General features: G+C 38.4%; 1 protein-coding gene across 1 annotated transcript; it reads right to left on the reverse strand.

Moving 5' to 3' along the window:
* Positions 1-5088: 5088 nt before the first annotated feature.
* Positions 5089-25219, reverse strand: LOC121882913 (solute carrier family 35 member D3). The gene is made up of 4 exons (XM_042391426.1): positions 24260-25219; positions 19878-20088; positions 13437-13594; positions 5089-11754 (listed from the first exon to the last, which is right to left on the reverse strand). The coding sequence occupies exons 1-4, from the start codon at positions 24482-24484 to the stop codon at positions 11005-11007; spliced, it is 1344 nt and encodes a 447-aa protein (XP_042247360.1). The 5' UTR covers positions 24485-25219; the 3' UTR covers positions 5089-11004.
* Between the last annotated feature and the right edge of the window lie 385 nt (positions 25220-25604).

Raw genomic sequence — 25604 nt, forward strand, 5'->3', positions numbered from 1 at the left:
GCACACAGATTTCTTAATTAGGGCTCTCAATTTATCTCTTTTGTCTGTTCCCCTCTTGTAGAGAGAGGGAACCAAATGAATTCAGTTAGCAGGAGGTTTGAAGAAAGCCATGAAGAAGACATTTCCTGATGTGCTGATGCGTGGTGAATGAAGAGCAGGCAGAATACGTTTATATCCCTGAAATATACTGAAGTATATCCACATATCTTAGTCCAAGATTAAAACGAAACCCTATTAAGTCCAAACGATCCACAGTGAGGGTGTACACCGGTAGAGAGAACAGCATGAGGGTGAATTCTGTTAAATCAAGAGCACAGATTTTTAAATTGAGAGCACGAATAAGGTTTTTTTTTTTCCTCCATGGCTCCTCTCGGGCTCCGTTAAAATTCAGTCACTCACACTGCTGAACCCCAAATCATTTTCACTTTCACACACCCTAAAATTCACTTGCATGTACCGGTGAAATGCTGCACTGTAGGCTGCTGTAAAGGAGATTCCCTGCAGGCTGAACACAGTTGACAAAATGCAGCATTTGCATTAGATCTGCTTCATTTTAGCTGATACTGATCCTTTAAAATATGACCTGGATAATGATCCTAGGGGTCAGCTCCGGACGTCTCTAACTAGAACCAAGAAGGTGCATTTCCTGAGTCTACTGGACTTTAGGCTTTTAGTTAATGTGTCTTTTCCAATATTGCTGACTCTTAAAAATAAAGCTATTCAAAAATAATCAGTCAACAGGGTCAGAATCATTTCTGGTTACAGACCACAAAAAGAGTCATGACTTTATCAGAGCAAACAGCAGAGCATCTTCATCCCTACAAATAAACTGAAATCCAAACAAATCCAAATAACTACATTGTTTTTTTTTTTTTGTTTTCTCTGGAAAACAAATGATTTATGATGATGCAACAGCTTCATAGAGCGAGACCACACACACACACACACACACACACACACACAAACATAATGACCCATATCATCTAATCATGTCCTCCAGAGTGATTCTTTACATCATCCGTCACTACTCTCTGCTGATGGAAACACCATCATCGCCGTGGAAACACCTCCGTAAACAGGGCTCCCGACCTCCCCCCCCTCCCCTCCGCCCTCCTCCCCAAACAACACAACAATAACAATGTCCCACAGGAGCGATTTCTTTTATTACAAAAAAAGATTTTCAATTTATTTTGCATTGAACATGCAAATTGAAGAGCAGATGGTCCTTTCACTTCACCAGACAAACATGTTGTTGTTTTTGTTTTTTTTTTCTATGCAGGAACAATACAGAGTCTGAACACAGGCGCATTGAGTTCACATGCAAATAAAAAAAAAAAACAAAGATTAAAAATCATCCTGGGAATTATTGTTTCATAGCTTGTATTCCTTCAAAATATCTCCAAATGTGTGTGTGTGTGCATGTATATGTGTGTATGTGTGTGTGTGTGTGTGTGTACCTGCAAGGACCACGTTTTATACCTAGACAATGAGGATATTTTGTCTGATTTTTGAAATAAGGTTAAAATTATTTGTAAAGGTTTATGTCTGCAAAATTAGCAAAATCTGTTGATTTAATATGATGATTTGGAAGGAAATTCATCTTGGACACTTCCATCTTTGTGGAAGTTTTCTTTTTTGGAAGTAAATGAATGGGATTGGGACTGAGAAGTGTCTCTATTCTTTAATACACACTGAATCTAAGCATGTGTTGAGTCTGTACAGTAGTGTCTTCTCACTAGAAAAAGGAAAAAATAAGGTACACTTAAATGCTCCGTTTGCATACTTTGTCCAATTTCCATACTGCCTACTAGCTGTATACAGTATCTACTAATCTCTCTACAGTAGTACACTATTGTTGCGGTTAGTATACCATAAAATCAAAATACTTATTGGTTTTATACTAACAGGAACTTTGTCAAACTGGGACTTCAAGGTATTCGCAGGTCAGATATTACTTTTGTTCAACTTTGACTGTTTGGCCAATAGAAACCCTGCCTCACTGTGTTTGGAAAGTGATTATTTTAGCCTGTTTCGTCACCATTTTTAGAATATTATCACACTATCAGACTGCAAACTGTAGCGTAGCTCTCAAAACCTCATGGGCGTCACCTGGCCTGGCCATTCAGGGCTGCAGCCCCGAAGATTTTTTCTTTGGCCCAGAATAATTCTCCACTTTGAGTGGTTTCTCACTAAAGATGGTAGTGTTGTAATTTTGTATCCTCAGTTAACGGAGTGGAGGCAAGAATAAATCAGAGAGGGTTTACAGGAAAATGCATGGAAATACTTGTGTCTTATTGGCTGAAAGGTCTCTGTCAGTTCTTCAGTTGATGGGGTTATACCAAACGCTAGCTCACAGGTTGAAGCTGAAGCAGTGGCACAAACATCCTCTCATGCTGAGCCAGGAAAACAAGGTGTGTAAATGTCTGTATGAGTTTGAAGTTACATTAACATGATATGAGCAGAGCATAAGTTATATAAAGCCAGCTGTAGCCATTGTAGCCTGCTAAACCGTTAGCAATGGCTACAGCGATAACACCCGATCATGTCATACTTTGACTGTTAAGTTACCACAGCTTCCATAAAACAAAACTTCAGGCTACTTACTGAGCTGATAACATTAGTCAGTTTAAGAAGTTGGCTCATTCACGAGAGATGTCAGATTAAACTAGGAAATAAACACTGGATCTAAATGATAGATCAGTGTCAGGTGTCAGTGATAGTGGTCATGAATGATCATGAGCAGACTGTTACAAGTATAAGTATTCAAAACTATTTATTTTTCTTCTGATCATTTATTTGCATATCGATGCAAGACTCGATTGCAAAACGAGATACCAGATAGGAGGTTTTGCCCTTTGGCCACCAATATATCTGATTAATAACAGTGGTCTGCATGTGATATTATATGGCTTGGTGGGTACAATTACGACCTTTGAACTAGTCTAGTCTATGTTTACAACCATGTCAGGGTGACTCCAAAAATATTTTTGTAAATTGCTTTTTTTAGTGTCATGGAGATCACCTTTGTCATTCTGAAGTTTTACCTGTTAGTTTTTTTCTCAGTTGAAACCACTTATATTTTTAGTTTCTTGTGTTATTCATGTCATAGTCTATTGTGTGAATGTAGATTGATAATGCTCAGGAGCTTTTTGTGAGAACTGATTGTTGATACAACTGGAATATAAAGTCAAGGACCTGTAGGCTTAGTTGAACCAAAGCTTGATGGGAAAGAGATGGTTGGCAGTAAGTTGGATGATGGGCATTTAAAAGGTCTTTGACGCAATTGTAGAGAACATTCTGCAGTGATGATAATTATAAAAATGTGTTTGTTTTACTAGCAAACTTACTAAGGAATATTAATCAGTCATAGATTTTAAGACTTTATTAGCTTTCTTTCTTTCTAATTGCAAATAAATTCAGTCATTTCATTTAATCTTAATCTTATGTCTGTTTCCCTGCTTATATTGCAGCCTGGACAAGTTGGGTCGTAACAATACTGAAGCAAAATTTAACCAGATAATACTGGGCTGTGTGCTCACTTTATCAGGTTTTAGCAGTGGTGCTAGCAAGCTAAAGATTTCAGTAGCACAAAGGAAAGTTTACTAGCAAACACAGGTGGACGGTTAACCTTTACACACTGCTCATATCCTGACCCTTCATAGTATGGAGTGGGTCATTTTTGATCCAACTCAAGTATCCCTTTATAATTAGTCCAAATTTTTTTACCAAAATTGTATTTTGCATCCATAGATGTCTTATCCTTCATTAATAAATGGGTAATTAATCCTTCATTAATGTTTCAGAGAGAGTGTTTTCTTTAGGTTTGACACCATTCATTTATAGAGAAACATTCACAATAACACTATATAATTGTCTCATGTTATATAAAACAGGAGAACAAAACAGCCATAATTTTTTATAATATAAGTGAAGGATGCAAAATGGTAGGTTTCATTATAACCATTAAAACCATCATTCAACACTGCTTGCAAACTGAAAGCCCACCTACTCAGTCAGTTGTACACAAACAACTCTGCATTGAGTGTATTAGTCATAAAACAGAACAACAAACTGTTTTGCAAATTTCAAAGAAACCTGCAAAAAACATCACTTGTACAGTCCTTTTTGTTGTGCAGAAGTTGCATCTCCCTCTCTTTAGTCCCCTTGCGGCAATAAACTGTGGGAATGCACACTGATCAGGGCATGATTTGGACTACTGTGCTGCTGTGTCTGCTGTGGTTGGCGTGTAGGGAAGGTGGAAGTCACAAGGACCTTTCCTCCATTTTCTCTATGTTGTCCTCTTTTTCTAACACTTTCTCTTCAACTCACTGTCTCCTTTTTCTTCTTGGTTTAACAGATCTACCTAATCACTCCTTCCACTTCACCAAATCAGTGAAATAAGCAATGTGTAATGTATTAGGCAATGAGTAATATTTCTTTCACTGATTTTTACAGATCTGATACCAGCACAACCCACTCGCACATGGGTGAGTTGATACATAGTTCTCTTCACACAGAATAATTTTTAACAGCATATGCCATCAAAACTGTCACATTGTACAGCCCTGTTATATAATTTTAAAAAGACAAAATTCAGTCATTGTCTCCATTTTTCCACAGGTAACAATATTTTGTCATGTTTTACTACCTGTACCACTGAGATGGGAATTGTGGTTCATATCAAGTAGGTACATCAGCAATGATTTTGCATTATTATAAAAGTTTACTTTGAGTAATTTGACCGTACTTTAAGACTGACGCTGCCAATTACTCTTGACCAAGAGAAAGAACATTTTTGTTTGTATTCCTAGAGCTGCGTTCCAACTGTAGAAATGTAAATTTCCTACAAGTTGCACTAGATCGCATTTGATAAAATTGGAAGTAAATTCTGAACTCAGTAATAAAGAATCCTAATCCTAAATACATTAAAATATGTCTTTAAACCTCAATTTTAATGTTACATTTTATTCCAGATTGCTTTGGATGAATTAACAAACCATTATTTTAACTTTACAAAGACGTCTAATGGCTTCAGTTACATTCATAAAGCAAATGTAGTAGATGTATTTAAACAGGGTTGGGGTGGAATAAGGATTGGGGGTTTTGGCATTTAGTTTTGATGGTTAGGGAGGGTCCTCACAAGTACAAATTTGAATGTGTGGTCCTTAACAGCATGCATGCACAGTTAACTGCACTCATTGACCTCATGTCGATAACAAGCTGTCAATATGACTAACAGTTCAATAGAAAACATTCAACCTTCTGTCTTGTAAAGACAGCAAATTAGCACATAACCATCCCTGCAGGTTTCACAGTGACTCCAAACGGACCAATGAGCCGTACCCGAGCTCCAATGACATCAGAAAACTCATAAATAATCATGGCAAATTTATTTTTGAGCAGCTCTGTAGTGTCACCCTTCTTTTTTGGTCTTTGTATCATGCAAGCGTCACCATTAAAAGTTTGAAAACTCTTCTTCCCAAAGCACAAAAAGACAAACATACAGATGAACCAATTGTACGAATTCTGCATTTTACTGCAACGAACATCTGCTAGACACAGAGTAGAAAGTTTCCTGGAAAGAACTTAACAGTTATAGAGAAAACAGGGCTTTCCTTGAAAGAAAAGCTGTTTAAACCCAAAGAAATATACATTCATAATAAATGATTACTGGAAACTTCATCCTCTACATGTTTTAATCTCTATGCTTCCCTTTGACAGATTTCAGATTTTTGCATATTCAACTGACCTGCCAGGCACTCACTTAATGACTCTCAAGGTTATAGCAGCCATTAATTGGAATTAATCAATTTAAAGTGTACCATTTGAACACTCCATTTTCCGTATAATTAGTACCAAATCACATTGTTCTTTCTCGGAAACCTGCTAGGAAATTGTTGCAAAATACAGCATTTCCAATATTTCTTTTTCAGACATTGTTTCAGTAGATTGAACAAATGCTCTTCAAGATGTGAGCTACAGTAAATTAACTGGCTAGTTATTTAACATCAACTGCCTATTTTTTACAGGAGGAATTTTAGTTTATTTACCAAATTTACCAAAATTTTTTCTCTATTCCAACATTCAGCAGGTTTTAACAGTCTCAATCTTTAGATTTGGATGTAAAAAGGAAAAAGCAACCAAAAACATGCACAAACAACTTTTGTCATCTTGACTCAAACAAAAAAGGTCTTAAAATTAAACAAATTCAATGTGCAAGGCTGTGATTATTCACGTTTGGCCTTCAAGGAGGCTTGTCGAGAACTTCTGGATTACAGTGAAACATCACATAAACACTTTATCATGGTGGTGCCCATTGACTCATTATCACCCAAAAACACATCTGAAAACACCTAACAAGTCACATGTCATGCTTTAACAACTATATTTATATTTTTTAAAGTGTTAATTGTCCAAATAACGTCCAAATCGGGCTGCTTCGACCAGCCCACACCCTGCGTGTTGCAGCTCGGGGTGACATCAGATCTCTTGTACCGTTAAATTAAGTTTGGGAACAGTGGAGAAAAAAATCAATATGAATCAATACCACTGGTTGACAGCTTTTTCTCTCCACACAATTCAAGACGCCTGAAGTGTTTTCTTTGTGGAAAGGAGACAGTATTTGAAGGAGAGGAGATAAATGTTTCCTGTTTGGAGTTAAATACAGAAAACAACAGGTTGAGGACACAGTATTGAGGTGAGTTATTACAAGGCTTCCATAGTGTTGAGGTGGTAGAGATTCTCAGTTGCATGCTAGTCAGGATTGGCCCTGACTGGGTGTTAGAGGAAGGCAGACTACCAGGGCTGGGTGTGCAATATATTGTATACAATTTTACGTTATCTTCACCTTGGGCATTCAGTAATACTTTCTGTCCTTATTGTTTGCCTGTTTGTCAGTTAGCAGGGAATCATAAAACATTCAAAATATTCAATGAAATTTGGTGTAAAGTTTGGCCATTCACCAAGGAACAAGTGATTAGTTTTTAGTGAGGATCAGTTGACAGTTCTGAATAGTTTTAGTTAAAATGTTGTTTCCTATGTTTCCTATTTTTGATTGGGTTTCCGGATACAGATTTGGAAGTTCAATTTATGGCACATTCATTTTTAAAATTCAAATAAATGAAAAAAACATTAAGTTGTGGTTTTATGGGGAGTCACGGGCTAGAACTATTTCCTGGTGAAGGTTATCTAGCAACTTCATGGTGTCAAGAAGACTTGCTGGGAAATGGTTAGCATGTAACGCTGTCTAAAACCACGATACAGTATAATTAGTGAACATTAGGGGTGTTGATAGGTGCATTTTTAAACTTTGGACAGCGCAAAGCTAGCTATGCTAAACTCATCTCCTGGCTCTATCTCCGTACTTAAAGCAGCCTCCTAAGAATGATATCAATCTTCACATCCAACTCAGAAAGATATTCTCCATTACATTGGATTTTTAGATATTACCAGGAAAGTTTATTTCATCAACCGCAGTAAAGCTCTCTTTCCTTATGTTAACTATGAATAGTTTTAAGGTTCACATTATCGTAGAACTTAAAAGATGAGATAAAAGATGATGAATGATTCACCAATAAAGGCCTAAACTTCGTTACTGAGTCTTATATTTGCTGGTATACATGTCATCATCAGCATCAAGCCCCAGTTTAGACTGTCTGTCCATGACGTTACAGCCCACATATGGAGGAGACTTGACTCCAGCTGGCTGATATGAATAATTCTTTTAGACATTCGGTCTGCACACTGGCCCACACATCCCTTAGAAAGGCTGATTTTGACTAATTTTATTAGAAACTGTCTCTGCCTCGGGGTGGGCAGACAGCAGTGTTCAGCTGAAACTCCATAGATCCAGAAAGAGTCTCCTGCTGAGTTTATACGAGAACACAGAGTGTGTGAAGTCTTGTCGCCATCGTGAGGAATTTTCTCATGTAACTCTTGGGCAAACAAGCGAATAAGCCTATTTCTCTCTTTAACTGACATCCCATCGGTTTGCAGTTCACTTATGCCTTGTGTCGTGCCCCAGCTTCAGCAGCAACACATTACACTCCAAGAAATAAAGATAACATTTCATCAACTCCAGATTAACATGGATTAATTAAGAAACAATTTATCACAAGTTTATAATTCCACCTTTAAAGTCTGATCAGATTATACACAATTCTTCCCTACATCGATCGTTTTTCTGGGGTCAAAGCTCACATGGACAGTCTCCAAATGTAACCAAGGCTGGTAACCTGGTTAAACAACAGTGGAGCGCAGCCACCTTTCCTCCCACCACTGGTTTTATAAAGCTGTCTCTGAGCTTTAGCACAGCTAGAGGTATTAATTGCAAATCTGCCTAAAATAATGAATTAGGAGAGGAGTAAGAAAGGGATAATCCACAACAAGGTATGAATTAAAGGATGCTACCACTCACAGCTTTGTGTTAGATGCCCCCACCCAATCCTCAACGTGGGCAGGAATTATTTTCTACAGAAGGTAGAAAATATTAATAACTGTTCACAGTCAGATGTGTGTATTATTCAGAGTCACAAGGGCATTGTTTCTGGAAAGCTGCTGTTTCATGTTTTTTTTGTGTTGTGGTGGCTTCTGATGTTTCAAGGGCAGGGATCTCAAAACCTTGGTACATAAAACTGAAACTACACAAACAAATTTGATAGAATTTGAACAAATACCTCTTCAGAACTTGGAGAAAAAAGATTTTAGAATCCACCTTAACAAAGTGGTCAGAGATTGGTTCAAGTCAAACTGAGGTATGTATACAGCCAGAACACAATTTGTACTTTATTCATTGTCAAAAGGTAAAATTTTGCGGCAAAAGCAATTCATTTAAAGGGAACCAACGTGATCAGTGGATTTGCTTAAGTAAATATGTGTGAATCTTTCATGCTGAGTTCAACTTTGGTGAACTTTATATATGAAATTCCACCTTTGACAAATAGCAAGCTGTCTTGACATTTCCAACCTCTTAAGGAACAGAGACCTTAAAACAGAAGAAGCTAGCTTGTTAGCTATGTTGCAACATCCACTTTTATTTAAATCTGCCGGAGTATAAACTGCTCCACAAAAGAAACATGGTTTGCAGACAGTATCAGACAGCTAGGAGTCGATTGTACAAATATGTCTCTTGATTAAACTGTGTGAACTTATCGCGACCAAGCTAACTAGCTCACTCACTGTCAGTTAGCAAGGTAGCTAGCTATCATGATTTACTGACAGTTAGAAAGCTAGGTGTAACAGAGAGTTGTTGTGACTGACTAGCACAACATAGCATGTTAGCAGTGAGCTCATCAGCTATGGTAGTTCACCATCTAACCATCTATCACCAGGTTTTTAGCACTGCCTATTTTACGAGGTTGTGTCGATGACTTTAAGGGTCCGTGCCAATACCCACACTTACAGCATTTGCAAGTAATCGAGAAATTTCCGAAAACTGCCACAGCTGCCACAATTTTGGTGACAGTAAAAAATGCATGCAATTAATAATGCAACAGTTCTATGGAAGCATGTTGGTCTATTGTATATAAAGAGATAACATTTTATTTTAAAAGTTTTCTGCTAAGAATTTTAAAGGAAGACATCTCAAAATCTTTCTTACGGGATATGATATTTAATATTTATGTCAGATATGCATTATTATTATTACTACTACTTTTTAAATGTTATGTAATATAGGTGTTTGTAAAGCACTTTGTAATCACTGATTTTGAAGTGCTAAATAAGTACATGTTACTATTATTATTATTTACTATCAATCTCATGAAGAAGGGCAGAGTTTTAATATTGAGAGAGAACCATCGGTGGAGGCATTGCCTTAACTGTTAAGTGTTGGGACATAATATCAAATTCTATCTAATTGACAATGAGTCCAACATGTCAGAGACGTATGTTGATTATCATTGTGTTACCACCAACAACCGGACTGTTTGTTACACAATAGACTGTGCCTTCTACCTCGCAACGTGTTAATGTGCACTTTAGTGCTAGAGACTGCAAGTGTGAATATTAGGATGGACCCTATGTCACGATAACTTTACCAGTGGCGGGAAAGATAAAATACCTCACTGATGTATGAGCAGAAACTCCATTTTTACCCCATTTTTCTCATGTACATAAAAACTGGCGCTGACATTGTTTTGTGTCTATGATGGTAAAAAAGACACATGAATGGTGAACCAACAGTAAACCAACAGTAAGTGTGACAGACAATTAACTGATTTTCAGACTCAAACAAAACAAACCCAGTGTGAAAGTAGCTATAGATTAGTTAGCATCTTTGTGGCCAGTGCATGCCTACAAGTAAATAAACTTGATCTGAACCACATGTGCATTAAAGGTGTCATCAGAAACAAGAATTAACCCAGGTTTTCATTGAACAAAACATAAACTTTCAGTTGTCTGCTGTTTGTTTTGCGGTTCCCTGATTGGATGTGTTATTTCAGTTTGCACAAGATGCACTCTTTTTCTTCAAGACCTGCTTTTGTTTGGTTAGCTGGCAAATCAGTGGGGACACAGAGCAAACCGAATCATGCTACACCATGGTTAGTCTGGTCCCTGCTGGACGCCACAGAGCTGAAGGAGACGAGGCAGAATTTATCACCGACAGGCAGCTTCTCCAAATACTCTTTATCCACTTTTCTCCACCAGGAACCTCTATTTCATTTCATCATAAACAAAGAAAATGAATTTTTTGTTTCCTGCTTTCAAATTCACTGAATCTGTTCTTTTCACTCAGAGCCCCATGTGATGAAATTGAACTTTTAGCATAAAAGCGTGGGCTTTCGTTGAGGTGAAGACAGCAGCAAACATGACCTGTGTATTCAACAAGCATTTGTTCAGCAGTGCTAATGCTAATAAAAGAAGTTCCCAGTGGACGCAGAGCTCCAGTCTGTGATTTTTATTCTGCCCATCTCCTTTTCTTTTTCTCTGGTTTCTTCAGCATGTTCAAGACTTTTTATACTGTTTTATTTATTTTTAGAGTCTGTCCAGGTCTCTGTCCTGCCCTTACGGACTCTGCTGCTCCATGTTATCAATCAAAGGGTCTTTCTTCATGAACTGCAGATTTCTGATGGACCTCCACACACCGACATAGCTGTCACTGGCTGACTGACTGGAAGAAATGTTCTCCTTGTGGAGATGCTCCCTCTGCATCTCCAGCACCTCCTTTTCCGTCATGATGTGGGAATTCAAGCCTCCTTCTCCGTATCCTTGTCCACCGTCTCCCGTCCTCAACTCTCCATTAGCCAAGCCAGCTGGTGCCTCCTCCTCCTTCCCTTCGATGCTCACTGTTACCTCTTTCTCTAGTTTTCCTGGGTCAGATCCGGTGTCATCGCCGGGCCCGGAGCTGTTTAGAGGTGGTTTCTCTTGGTAAGGCTCACCAGGGGGCGAGCCATCCTTCCCCGCCTCCTCCAAATCCTCATATGAGCTCTTCTTCTTTGTCTCAAAGTATTTGACAACGCAGTAAGTGATGGAGCCGATGGTGTTCACCACCACACCGCCGATGAACAGCCCAGTAGGCGCGACATCGTTGAACGCCAGCATGCCGACGGTGATGGTGGCGATGCTCTTGACTACACCCACAAAACTGGTGGTGACAGCGGAGTTGATGTAGGTGCAGTGCAGCGTGGTGAAGTTCATGGCGCAGCCAATGAAGATGCAGAAGACGAAGATGGACGTGATGTAGGGGTCCTTCCAGCCCTCATACGACCACATGTTGATGGCATCCATGGAGATGAAGCAGCACACCAGCAGCACCTGAGAGGGACGCAAAGACACAAAGAGACTCACATGGACAAAATGTCAATAAGAAAACAGAAAGGAGAGAGGCTGAGAAGGAAACAGAGAAAGTAAGAGAAGAAAAAAATACAAAAAAAGAGAAAGAAAAGTGAAAGTCGGGGACAAGGAACCGGAAAAAAAGAGAAATGTAGGTAGAGCCAAAACAAAAAGATAGTAGAGAATATAATGAAAAGTAGTAACAAAAAGGAGAGAGGATGTAGAGAAAGAGAAGAAAGGGAAGAGAAGAGGTAAAGGTCAAGCAACAGAAGATCATGCAGGAGAAGCAGAAAAGGAAAAAAAAAGAAAAAGCTGAGAGAAAATGAGTGGAAATTAAATAAAAAGACAAGACAAAGAGAAAAATCAGATGTTATCAGGTGCTGAGAGAAAAAGGGGAAGGGGAAAAGTAGAGAAAAGGAAGAAAAATGGAAAAAGAAGAGGCAGAGAGAAAGAAAAGAATGAAAGCAACAGTGAACAAAAAAACAAAAAGATGAGAGAGAGAAGGGAAAAGAAGAAGGAAAGAAAGGGGAAGTAAGCAACACAAAAAGAGATAGAATCAGAAAACAAATACTGAAAGGAAAAGAAAGAGAAATAGAAAGCTGAAAGAAAGAGGGTCAAACAAACAGAAAGAAAGAAAGAATCACAGAAGTTAAACTGAAAAAACGAGTGACCAGTTTACTTTGCAACGTTCTGCATCACAAAGGCAATAACAGCAAAACACTGCATCAGTCTATAAAGGCTGTAAACAACAGTACAGCCAAAAAGCATCTTTGATAGCCTGTTCTAAAAAACAGCATATTCACACCAGATTTGTGCATTTACGAACAAGGCACCACAGTGTAACTTAATTGATTATTTAAATTTCCCAACACGCCGACAGAATCAGTCAGGATATAATGTTAATTAATGTTCTGTGTTCCTCCACACATCCAAAAGGTCAGCTGTTACACACACACAGTCCAGGTTCATTGTCCTCCTGATAAATCCTGAGCTTCATCAGTGCTGTCTAAAAAATTATTTCAGAAGCTAAAAGTTTAATTCTGTTTCCTCTTTCCTGTCAAGTTGATAACTAGAGTTTTTAGTTGTTGGGCTGCAGGAGACAATTCTAACTGGCATGTGTCAACTCGGTTCTTTTCCCCGCTCCACTATCTTAATATCAGGGTCTATTTTTGCAAGACCCGCTCACAGACAGAAAAAAAAACTAGTTACACAACACAACACAAATGGGCCTATAGGTCAGCAGTCACCTGGCGGCTGCAGCTCCCACCAGCACCCCTACTTCCTGCAGCTATGGATGAACCCGCATCAGGCGGACAGGGAGAAAGCGCTATACCGCCAGGGAGCAAGTGGTGAGCTGACCTCATTGTGGGATGATGAGTCTGGTGGACTCAGTCGTTGGAGTTTCTTCTTCCTCAACTTACAAAATTACAAATTTTGTTTGGCCATTGTTGTAGCGTTAACATTACATCGCCTGAAAAGCAGCTAACTGGCTGAAGGCAGCTCAGGATAGTCTGTGTCCAACCCAGAGCAACCAATTATAGTCCGGAAACTTCCTACAACTTATTTCAGCAGTTTTGTTTTAATCAGACAACAAATTCAACATGTACGTAAAGGCCCAGGCCCATTACTGGCTATGTGTCTGCTGTGCAGTGTTAATGCCTTACCGGCGCGGCCATGATGGCGATGGCGTACTGTGCTGTGAGCGGTCCATATTCGCTGTCCAGACTGGTTTTCTGGATCAGGACCAGATAGGAGGCATGGATGATCACCGCCAAAACACCAGTGATGTAACCGAAGGGATCGCCAGTGAGATCTCCAGCACCTGGAGAGAAAATTAAAATCATGAGGATGCAAAAAAATCATGAGGACGCAAAAAATGCCCCCAGTGTGTAAAACCTTTAAATAATGTAGTTAGCTAACGGCATGCCCGTTGCCTTTGGAAGTGTAAGGCTAGGTGACTTCTGTAGGTAGTTAGCTTGTTAACCGGGCATGCTAACATTAACAGTTTACATTACAGAACATAATTACACCGTTTAATCCATTCATTACACTTTTGTTATGTTTTTGGAAAAGCTAGAGAACAACTGCAAAGCAAATGCTGCAATTATGTCATGTCAGAATGATCAAGATGAATGAATTAAGAGAATCCGGCTTGTAAATAGTGTTCATGTCAACATCCATCAATTAAAAGCCAGGTCTTCAATAATGGCTGGGCATGTGGTCAACACAAAAACAGGCCGATGAAAAAATAAGGGTGGATTTTTAGAGTGCAAGTTCCTCCCGAAATGTTTTGGCAGTGTACCACTTCGCTGTAGCATGCTCACGGATGTATGCTAGCCAGCTTAGCCAAGGTAGCCTGGTTACCCTGTAGTGTTGATGCGGTCAGAATGACAAATAAAAGACCCATAACACTGACCGAGTGCAACATTATTAATAAAATATGCACTGTTATCTCCATAATGAAACAATACCGAGTACTAATATTTTATAATTAGAATTTGCTGATTCTAGCCTCTCAAATATGAATATTTTCTGGTTTCTTTACTCCTCTATGACAGTAAACTGAATATCTTTGGGTTGTGGACTGTTGGTCGGGATAAAACAAGACATTTGAGGATGTCACTTTGGCCTTTGGGAAACAGTTATCATCATTTTTCACCCTTTTCACATGTACCAAAAGATTCGTTGATTAATAGAGAAATATTCATGAAAATGAAATGAAATGCCCTAAAAAGAGATTATGAATTGGCAGAATATCGCTCTACTGTCAGAGATAGAAAGCAGAGACAGATCATAAAAAAGTACAGGCTCAGTGACCACAAATCATATTTGTGTCATCCCTTTTCAATTGCCAAAAAAGTACGACACAAAAAAACATATGGCAACCGAAAGAAAACAGACCTTTACTGGATATAATGTTGTATTGTCAATACATGGTATTTTTAACTCTCCGTTTACTTTTGAATCATACAACTGACTTGAGTTACCCCGTGACAAGTTGTGAACATGGGATTCTTTCCTATCTCTACTATCCATCTGATAAGTCATAAACACATCATATGATTGCATAATCACTGATCATGTGTGGGGTTTAGTGAATGGTTAATTGTGATCGTGTACCTGCACGAAATCCATTTGGTATTGTTAAAAGCTTTGAGATTCCCTTCATCAAATATTTGCCCTGATGAAAGTCTATTGACTAAAATTTTGGTTTAATTTTTAAATACATGCATTGCATTGGTGTTCTCTTGTACAGTACCTTAGCATTGTGTTGATCTTAGCAGAAAGGAAGAGATAAAAACAGAGGAAAGAGTGTGGGACTTTGAAGGAATCAGAAGCAATGAATGAAGCAAGAGGAATTAGCAGAAGATAGAGGATTTAATCCTGTGAGTCTGTACGGTATTCAGTTCAGTTCAGTTAAGATCTTTATTGTCTCTCGAGGGGAAATTTGAGGGCAATAACACAACCACAAAATAAAAGCATGGGACATTAATCACAACAGACTGCATACCGCAAACACACATACAGACTGAGGAATCCTTCTTTCATCTAAAATGGGATACTGGATTACATCAGTGCTCATATATTTGGATTAAAATTGTATAGTTGATTATCTATATTTGAAATCTTTTTTAATGTTAAATAATAAAATAAGAATAAAATAATTACTTGATGTTCTGAGTGCCTCTGAATCTACGTTTGATTTCTGAGGCACTAAAACTGTCTACTGAAATCAAAGGAAGTAAAAATAAAACATGTTCAGTCCTGTTTAATGTGAAATCCATAAAATCAATAATAATCAATCATTTTAATGACTTTCAATACATGAGCATTGTGCACCAGATCAGTAATACCATAAATATCACCATAGGAGGACAATCGCTGGCTCATCTGTCTGTTAGTATTTACAACCAAGATCATTCTCGTAACGAAGCAGCAAGACAATAAACCCTTTCTTTACAAATTCAGAAGCAAGTGCTGTGAAATGGAAGAATGACTTTTACATGACCCCGTAAACACCAAAGAGTTTGGTTTTTGGCTATGGTACCAGTGATTAGTTTTTTAAATTAAATGAACCATAAAGCACCAGGCCAAGCAATATGATGCTTTAATGTAATATTGGAATTTTTTCATTAGTATGTTGAAGCACTTTAATTTGTCTGGTGTTTATTATTATTATCCAAAAACAGATATTTGAATACATATATATATATAATGTTAGCTTGGTGATTGGCTGTTTCTTGCAGAAATGCACCATGTAAGTTAACTTCTATACTAAACCTTTTCTAACACTGCTGTTCATATTTTTTACTTATTTTGAGAGTTTTATGTTGATCCAAGTTGCAGAAGAGAAGGAACTGCAAGTCATGGAACATTGTCCATGGGGAAAATTAATGGGATTTTTACTTTGAAACCAAGGACACCCAAAATAGTTTTTCCCACTTTGCAACTCTATAAATAGTGACAAAAGTCAAAGACAAAAGTTTGAGTTAAAAAAAAAAAATGCTTTATGGTTAGGAAGGAATGATGGTCATGGTTGAAACAAAGTTTTTTGGCGCTAGTAACATGACTTTACTCTTACATAAGTCATCTTAGGCCTACTTAACTGCTGCTGATGGTACAGTGCAAGCCTTCATCATCATATCAACCACGAAAGAACATCAACTCAGGTAGGATACAGCAATTTAAAGCCACTTCAGTATGTGTAGGATTAGGTTTTTTTACTCCAGTGCCTAAAAACACAGCAAAATCAAGCGGGTAGTTCCAGGTCTGAAAAGTGAAAGTGATGCAGAAGAAACTTAAGTGACTCCACTGGCTCCAAAAAGAAGTCCGATTATATGGAAGTCTAAGGGAAATGGCCCTACTTCTCACTTTATTTATTACCTCAGTAAACAGTTTCCTAATGAGTTTATGGTCTAAATCGTTAGTTTCAAGTCTTCCTCAATGCAGCATGATGTTCATTTAGTAAATTATGGTCCCTTTTAGAGTGAAATAGACGATAAAGCAGGGTATGCTTTAGGGTGTGGCTATGTTGTGATTGACAAGTCGCTACCACAGCGACAGTATTGGTTAGGTAACGTAACCATGTTGTGACCCCTGATTCACAGAGAATAGGTGTAGACGTAACCGTCGCTTTTTCAGTGTGTTTTTAGTTCATGAAAATTAATTGTAACATTTTGGTTGCTAAAAAATTCTTATTCAGCATTTGGTTGTATTAAAAGACCCTCTAAGGAGTCGGATATTCACTTTCTAGTAAGTACATTTTGTTTTAATGGTTTTAAGCCCGTTCTTTGCAAGTGAAAATTAGCATTAGCATTATCACAGTTAACCATAGACGGTAAATGCACTGTACTAACCAAGCTAGCAGCTGGAATTAGGGTCAGCTCCACCCTTTTGTTCAAATATGGTAACTTCTGGCTCCAAAAATCCAAGATGATGATGGTCAAAATGGCTTCAAGGTGGGAGTTCACAAACCAATGGGCGTCATAGTGGCTATGTCCATTATTTTTTTACAGTCTATGAGCGACATACATACAAAATGTTAACAAAATTACATTATCCTGATTAATCCATAGGCGCCTGGAAGATACAAATATTTAATATTCCTCAGGAGAAAAGGTGATTAGCACCAACATTAAACCCAGAATGATGAATTGCACATTAGACTCATACGCTGCACATTTTAACACTTCATGTTTGAACCCCCCTGGCCCTCCTGCCTGAGAAACACTGAGAGCAGCGGCAGCAGCAGTGGAGATCAATTCAGGAAATTAATTATCTCTAGGTTTTTTGTTTATGAGTTCAGGATCATTAACATGAGTGGAAGAGGAAAATTTACTGCTGGGAAAGATAATTAGATGAAAGATCTGTACGCAACACTGGAATTAAATTTATTAAAAAACTTTACATAAGATGAATAAAAAGAGATTTTTATAGAAAAACTAAGCACTGTTATAAGAAGACTGGTATATCCAAGTAAAAAGTGGAAGAAGATTTTGAGAGACCACGGTCATCACGTGACCTAATTATAGAGCTTTGTTCACATAATGGGGACAAATCCTAATGGCAAGTGGTAGTACAGATGGGTTTCCCAGTAATTTTGAGATGCTGATGGGAAGATGAACACAAGGAATTGTTTTTGGGCCATTAACTGCAAGAATTGTAAAAGATATTAGGTGGAAAATGTTAAAAATCCATGCGAAACTTAAGGGTGCATAATTTAATATCAGCATCTAGAGATCTGGTGAGAGCCTACGATTTTAATAAGGTGATGGACAGTTGTTTTTTTGTTGTTTTTTTTAACAGAACAGGTGAGGAACAAACATAGACTGTAAAAAATATGGGCGTAGCCACCATGACATCACCCATTGGTTTCTGAAGAGCAGTTTTGAAGCTCAAAGTGGGCGGCTCTAGCTGTTCCCATCTTGGCAGTACCTGTTCCACCTCACTCCTGGCTAATCCAAAATGGGCAAAGAGGTGGAGCTGAGGCGGGCTGAAAGAAGCCTGGTTTCTGAAACAAGCCACTTAGCCGCTAGCGACCTGTCACTCAAAGCAGCCATGTCCTTAATTATGCATAACTCTATGGCTTAATAAAATTTAAACGGGTGAGTTATAAAAAAATACGTCCCCCGTACAGTCATAAAGTTAAAGTTTATTTATTCAAAGTGCAAAGTCACACCAAGGTGTCTTAATACACTTTACAGCAGTAAGACAAGGTTAAATGAATCAAACAATATTAAAAGAATCAAGGAGGAACAACACAAAAAAAAAGATAAATAAAAAGAATGATAAATTATGGAAAATTTAAAAGTGGTCCAAAACACAGAAAACCATCTGAAATAGCTCATCATATGACAGACGCATATTATCACATCACTACAACTGATAGCAGGAATGGAGATATTGGTGAGACAGTGTAGCTGTTCTACAGCCTCACTGGAGTGACGTAAAAGACTATATCAAACCCACGTCATTGGTGTTAAGGCAGGTCATATGATTGCAAGAATAAGTATGTTTCGAGTCTAAATTTAAAGATTTCAACAGAAGTAGCTTCCCTGATTATAAGAGGTAGCTGGTTCCAGAGATAGGGAGCTCGGTAGGAGAAAACTCAACTGCCTACTGATTTTTTCTTGATTCTAGGAACAGTAAGATATCCAACATCATGTGATCGTAGTGCACGAGGGGGAGTATAACGAGTGATAAGGTCAGAAAGATATGATGGTGCAAGCCCATGTAGTGATTTATATGCTAAGAGAAGCACCTTAAAGTCAGATCTGGCTTGGATTGGGAGCCAGTGAAGGGAGATTAGGACCGGAGTAATATGGTCTGATTTTCTAGTTCTAGTAAGTATTCTGGCAGATGCATTTTGCAAGCTGTAGTTCTCTAATACTGCAGCTAGGTAGACCAGAGAATAAGACATAACAAAAATCTAGTCGCGAGGTAACAAAGGCATGTATTACAATTTCAGCATCCATCATACTAAGCAGAGAGCGAATTTTTGAGATATTGCGAAGATGGAAAAATGCAATCTTGGTGAGGTTTTTAACTGTTAAGCTCTGGGTAATTATGCAGTCCCTGAAGTTTAAAGTAAGGTCTGCAAGAAGGGAGAGTTGGAATTTTGGGCCAACAACTAACATCTCAGTTTTAGTGGCATCCAGTTTGTAACAGCGATTAGGTATAATTCAAGGTTTGCAATTTGTGAACGATCATCAGGTGAAATTGGTATATACATCCGGGTGTCATCCGCATAACAGTGAAATTTGATACCATAGGTGCAGAAAATTTCACCAAGAGGGAGCATGTAGACAGAAAAAAGCAAAGGCCCCAGCACAGAGCCCTGTGGTACACCAAAGTTAACTTCAGAGTATTTAGATGTAGTGTTTTTAAGTGAGACACAATGAGTTCTGTCAGATAGATAAGAAGTTAGCCAGGAAAGCGCAGAGCCACAGATGCCAACGTAGCTCGCTAGGCGATTTAAAAAAATATTATGATGACAGTATCATCTCGTATCATATTTTGTGCTGCAGAATAATCACAGAAAAACTCAGAGATATTCTCAAGTCACTGCAAAGACAGTTACATGTGTGTGGATGATGTGTATTTACCAGCTAGCGCGGCTCCACCGGTGGTGATGATCACGGCGGTCACCACGCCTATGGACGGCACACCATTCCTCAGCACGCACACACCTATGCTGAGTGTGAAGAGTGGCAGGCAGCGTTTGAACACCACGTACATGGGTAGACTGAGGCCTCGCAGAGACCACAAAGTGAGAGTGGACTGCAGCGTGGAGAGGATACACACCGGACCAAACTCCTGCAGAGACAGATCGAAAGGTAGAAATACACTTTTAGTGGACTAACATTAATTCTCTGGAGATTTAGCCAAATCTTAATGTAAAAAAAAAAAATCCACAAATTTAGCATTGTACTCCTATAACATTATGGGACTTATGATGGACAATGATACAGCAGAACCAGAGATATTGTCTTTTTTGCATTCTCCTTCAAAACCTGCCGCCTACATTACCCACAATTCAGCTCAAACTCTGACAGTTCAGTCAGAGATTTGAGTTTGGATGCTAGTAGTGACTAATGTAACTTTGAGCAGCTAGCCTCCAGCAGAGACGAATAGGGGACTACAGAGGTCTGGTAACCTCACAATCTTTCTAACTCCACACCCCACACCGACCAATGCTGACTCAAGTGACATCACATGAGGTAGTTTATCAGATTTCACATAGCTCCCTCTGGAGACACAAAAGTCTTTACACTACTTTTTTACACATAGAACACCTGTAAGACACACTGAGGTGGAAAATCAGTTGCATTAACTTAAAAAAAATTGAATGGTTTACCTTGTGATTACTATAGTCCCCGCAATGTGAGTGTGGTAGTGTGTCCCCACAACATGATTAATACAAGTACTCTGACACACACAGAGGGAAGAAAAACAACTTGTAAATCTGCTGGTTTTACAGTGTATCTTCTGATTGTACCACATGTGTATTTTAAATACATTAATAAAAGAATCTGAATAAAATGTATTGGTGTTTATTCTCGGAAGATGGATGAAATCAGATTTTAAAGTATACTATTTTTGCATTCTTTACCCATTTTTCTCTTCACTTTATGTTACCGGAGCCATTTTCTGAGCTGAACTAGTAACCAGGGGACCTTGTTAACTGTAAACTGCTGTGATCAGCATTTTTAAAATGTTCAAAACTGTAAAAAAAAAATGACGATCACTGTCCCACACTCCAAGCTGACACACTCAAATGTCTTGTTTTGTCCCAACAAATAGTCTGCAATAATATATTCAAATCACTGTCATAGAGGACTAAAGAAACCAGAAAATATTTAAGACATTTAAGAAGCTGGAATCAGAGAATTATAATCTTTTGTAAATGACTCAAAACAATTAATCAATGATCAAAATAGTTGGTGATTAATTTAATAGTTGGCAATCAAACAATTAATCAAATGATCATTGCAGCTATAATTGGTTTTAAATTACCTGCTTCTTCCATGTGACACATTATTAAATCCACAAACTTTAAAAATAATAATAAATTATAATAATGTAATATTTTCTTGCATTGAACAAGATGTTTGTGGTCACTTTTGTTTTAACTGTCAGCCAATAGCATTAGCTGTTTACAGTAATATCTAACTGAAAATCGAGGATTTACTTGATATTAGCAGTTTGATCAGATGTTGCATGAACCTGGTTGCAAAATGCTTCATCTAAGTTTCTACAGTAGTTGTTATAACTTTCAGTACAAGCAAACAAGTTGAGATAAAAAAAGTGTCATTACTCTTATACACATATCTCCCTCTTTTCCCAACTTAACTTTCATTCTAGTAATTTATGATGAATTATGCAAACCCTTTCATTCATCTATCTAGAGCCGCCTTTTACCTTCAGGACAGCCTGAATTAACAAGCTGCTGGAAACAGTTCAAAGCTCCATGTTGACTCAACACATTAAAAGAAAATGGCAGAACTTTCATGCATGTTTAGGTTAGTAGCAGCAGCAGCCTCGTTTTTTTTTTTTTTTCTTGATGGTCACAGATTAAAGGTTTAAGTTTTGGTCATGCTTGCAGCTAGCGGGATAAAAATGACAGTAAGTCTGTTCCTTCAACTCTTAAGTTTAGAGTGAAATACCTCAACTACTGTTGCTATGATTCTTCTGAAATTTCATGCAGACATTCATGGTTCCCAGAGGATGAATCCTAATCACTCTCAAGATCACTTGACTTTTCCTTTAGCGCCACCAAGAGGTAAAAATATCTGCTCTTCCATCACTTCCAATCATGATAGGTTTCTGTAGCTCTAAAACAAATTACTGAATTTGTATTGTCTCAGATAAACTTTGAGCTTCAGATTACACAGTAAATCACCTGGTTCATGTCTGACTGTAAGTAAGCACACCTTTTATAAAATCTGCAGCTAGCTGTTACTTCACTTCAGCCGTGGAGTGCAAAGCTGCTAATCCTAAACCGGTGCAAAGGTTGATGACAATGCTCACAAGGTTTTGTTATTTATTTGAATTAATGAAGCTCATTTTAAAGTTTTAACAGATTTTCTGGGGCAGAAAAAGGTAGCTGACAGACATGCAGCCCTGCCATAATATTGCCATATTATTGCATAGTATTTTATTATTTAAAAATACTGACTAAAACTTGTCATGTAGTCAGTCTTGTTGTGGTATTTCTCCCAGCCACCAGTGGGTGCACTGAGCACTGCTGTTAAGCAGAACTCCAGTTGGTGTGCAAAGAAGAAATCCTTTGCCTGTAAGGGATTTTCTTGGTCAGAGTAATTTGTGTTTTTGTCACTGTGCACACCTGTGATGCCATTTTTTCCCACCTGCAAATTGAATATGATCTACCACCTCATGGTTTTGTATTTGTTACATTCTTTAGTGATGAATAAACCACCAAGTAAAATTTTGGTTTTGGGTATAACAATACCAGATCAGGGCTAAGAGCCACCAAGCTAATTCACTGAAATATGACTTTAAGGTTTATTTGATTGTACAGTGTGAGTTGAAAATGAGCTGCCTGAACATGAATGAAAGAACTTTTTTAAAATGTGTCACCCATTCTGGGCTAAATGTGCTAAATTAGGTGTCTGTTGTGTCCAGAATGTGAGCCGCTGCAGCAGCAGAGGTGTTCCTGTGGGTGTTTCTTGTGCACTTGCATGTAGCACATTTATATTAACCCAACAGTGGACTTTGCCACAGGGGACCGCTGTTCATTTCCAACCTCGAATGTCACATTTCCAACTGTGAGTCGGAACAGTTTTTAAAAAAGCGTAACTACAATCATCCCCTAACCTTAACCACAGCGTTGTCACATCATAATACATCATTATTTTTAACAGTTATGTGTAACGGTTTTGGAAAGCACAGACAGATGATGTCGTCCTGCTGATTACTGCCGATTGGGGCGCCAGATTAGAAAACGCTCCTATGTGTTGTTCTGGAGTCACACAGTCAAACCACGTATTTGGTTGTTTAATTTGGTTTAACTTGTTGTGAGATCTGGAAGGTTTGCACACTGGCCTCTGTGACCTATAATATCCTTCACCTAATTCATTTTGACTGTCAATTTCAGTTTGATTTTATAACTTCCTGATCCACCATTTTTGCTGTACGTACTCTGGGTCTGTATTGATTCTGATAAACAGTCCTGCCAATAAGTTAATGAATTGTATCAGTCATCAGCTACTCGGCCACTCAGTCAGTCAGTCATTCATTCAGTCAATCAGCCAATTATCAACTGGAAAATACCAATACAGGCAGTTTTAACAATATTGAAGGGGGGGGGAGGAGTTACTGGTCACCAGTTTGCAGCTTTGATGTTAAAACAAACATGAGAATATCTGCTTAATCATGCCAACAATTTCCAGGCATCCATAATCTGCACATTAATGTTCACTATAAACATTAAAAGACGAAATACATACTGATGACGTGGTGACCCTTTTATCACCATTTCCCCTTTTAGGATGTTCATACGCAGAATAAAAGTTAAGGATGCCTCCTGCATCTCAAACAAGATTAAAACGATTCAAAACGCAAAAGATTCAAGATTTAAAAAGTAGGAAAAAAATTATTTTTACAAATTATTATTTCTGTATTTAAGTGATGAATTCAGAGTTGTGGAATGTATTAGTGTATTTAAATTAAATTTAGACTATTTTCATTTTGTTAAACAATAGAAACTTGTAGTAATTGCATCATTCACTTCTGAAGAATGATCCATATGAGTTCCAGGACGCATATTTTAACTTTTTTTCCTGTTTTCTCAATATTCTGTTTTATTTTCAGTCTGCTTTTAAAGTTGCAAGGATAAATACAAGCTGGTGAGTTTTATGAAGCAAAAAGATCAGCGTCACTCCCACCTGAAGGTTAAATTCTGGCAATAGACTACAAAGACCCCCAGAAAGCCTCGGGAATTCCCAGTTTGGGAATCAGTTTTTACCTTAGAGAGCTGAATGCTGAACGGGGGGATGTTGACCTTCCCCAGCCGCCTGAGGGTCTCCAGAGTGAGCGCTGCGGTGCTGCTGGTCAGGAACTGGATGAGCGTCAGGAAGTTGAAGTGATAATTACTGATGAGGAACTTCAACAAGATGTTCAGAGAGCCGGAGAAAATGCCGTGCGCAACGGCCACGGAAATCCCCAACAACCGGCTTTTAAACACATCCATGATGGGTGCTGGTGGCTTTAAAGAAAGTCAAACAAGAGGTAGAAAGTAAGCTTATCTCGGTACTGGTGGCTCCACTTACAGCCCGGTTTCGAGAGGTTCTGTCTGAGGGATGATGAGGGGGAGGGTTTGGTTTTTACGCACAGCCGCGGCGCGATGCTGCTGGACGGAGAAACGAGGGGAAAGGAAGGACGTGGAAGCCAACGTTGGTATCGTCTGTAAAGTGAAATGAATCTGCATTCAGGAGCTTTTAGTGAAATAAATAGATAAACGTGACATCTGAGGGTGTAAAAAGAAAAGAGGGAGGAGAAGGAGGAGATCCTCGGTTCGGTTCTGCTGACTCGTCTCTTCGCACTTCGTCTCTTTTCTCCTCAGTTGAAATTGCTTCAGTTCAGGACTTTTTTTTTCTCAGCTGCAAACAGTAAAATCATCCAAAAACATTCTCTTTTCTTGCATCGGTTTCCACTCAGTCGTTATTACTATGAGATGACTTGTTCTGGGACTTTTGTCTTTGCGCTTTTGCTCCAAAAGGACAAAAAAGAAAAAAAAAAAGGTTGAAAAGAAAAAAAATCTCTCCCGCAACTATGAAAGAGACGCGAACCAAGAGGAAAAAGAAGAGAAAAAGGGAATTCCCTAGAAAAGGAGCTGCAGTAGAGTACAGTAGAAGCGCAGCAGCTGTACAGGAGGTGTACAGTAGAGGGGAGGTCGTCCTCTGAGAGCGCTGCCAGTGAAATATGACATTTTGCCGCAGCGCCTCTTGGCCGCGTCCCCGAGAGAGAGAGAGAGAGAGAGAGAGAGGGAGAGAGAGAGAGAGAGAGAGAGAGAGAGAGAGAGAGAGAGAGAGAGGAGGGGGGGAGCATTAGCGTCAATGAAAAATATTAAATTGATTTATCACGATAGAACACATTGAAAAACATAAATGCATATATTTTTTTGTAACTTCATTTAATTTAATCAGGTGGAGAGAGACAATCATAGTCAAACAACCAACAATAAAGCAACTATTAGGTAAACATCTTCTACAGACATGAAGTAAGATATAAAAAAAAATACTCTGTCTGGAACAATAAGGTGTGTCTGAAATGGTTTTTGCACAAAAAAAAGCAGAATTGCCACTTTAAAT

The sequence above is a fragment of the Thunnus maccoyii genome, chromosome 17 (genome assembly GCF_910596095.1).
Source record: "Thunnus maccoyii chromosome 17, fThuMac1.1, whole genome shotgun sequence".
Taxonomy (NCBI): domain Eukaryota; kingdom Metazoa; phylum Chordata; class Actinopteri; order Scombriformes; family Scombridae; genus Thunnus; species Thunnus maccoyii.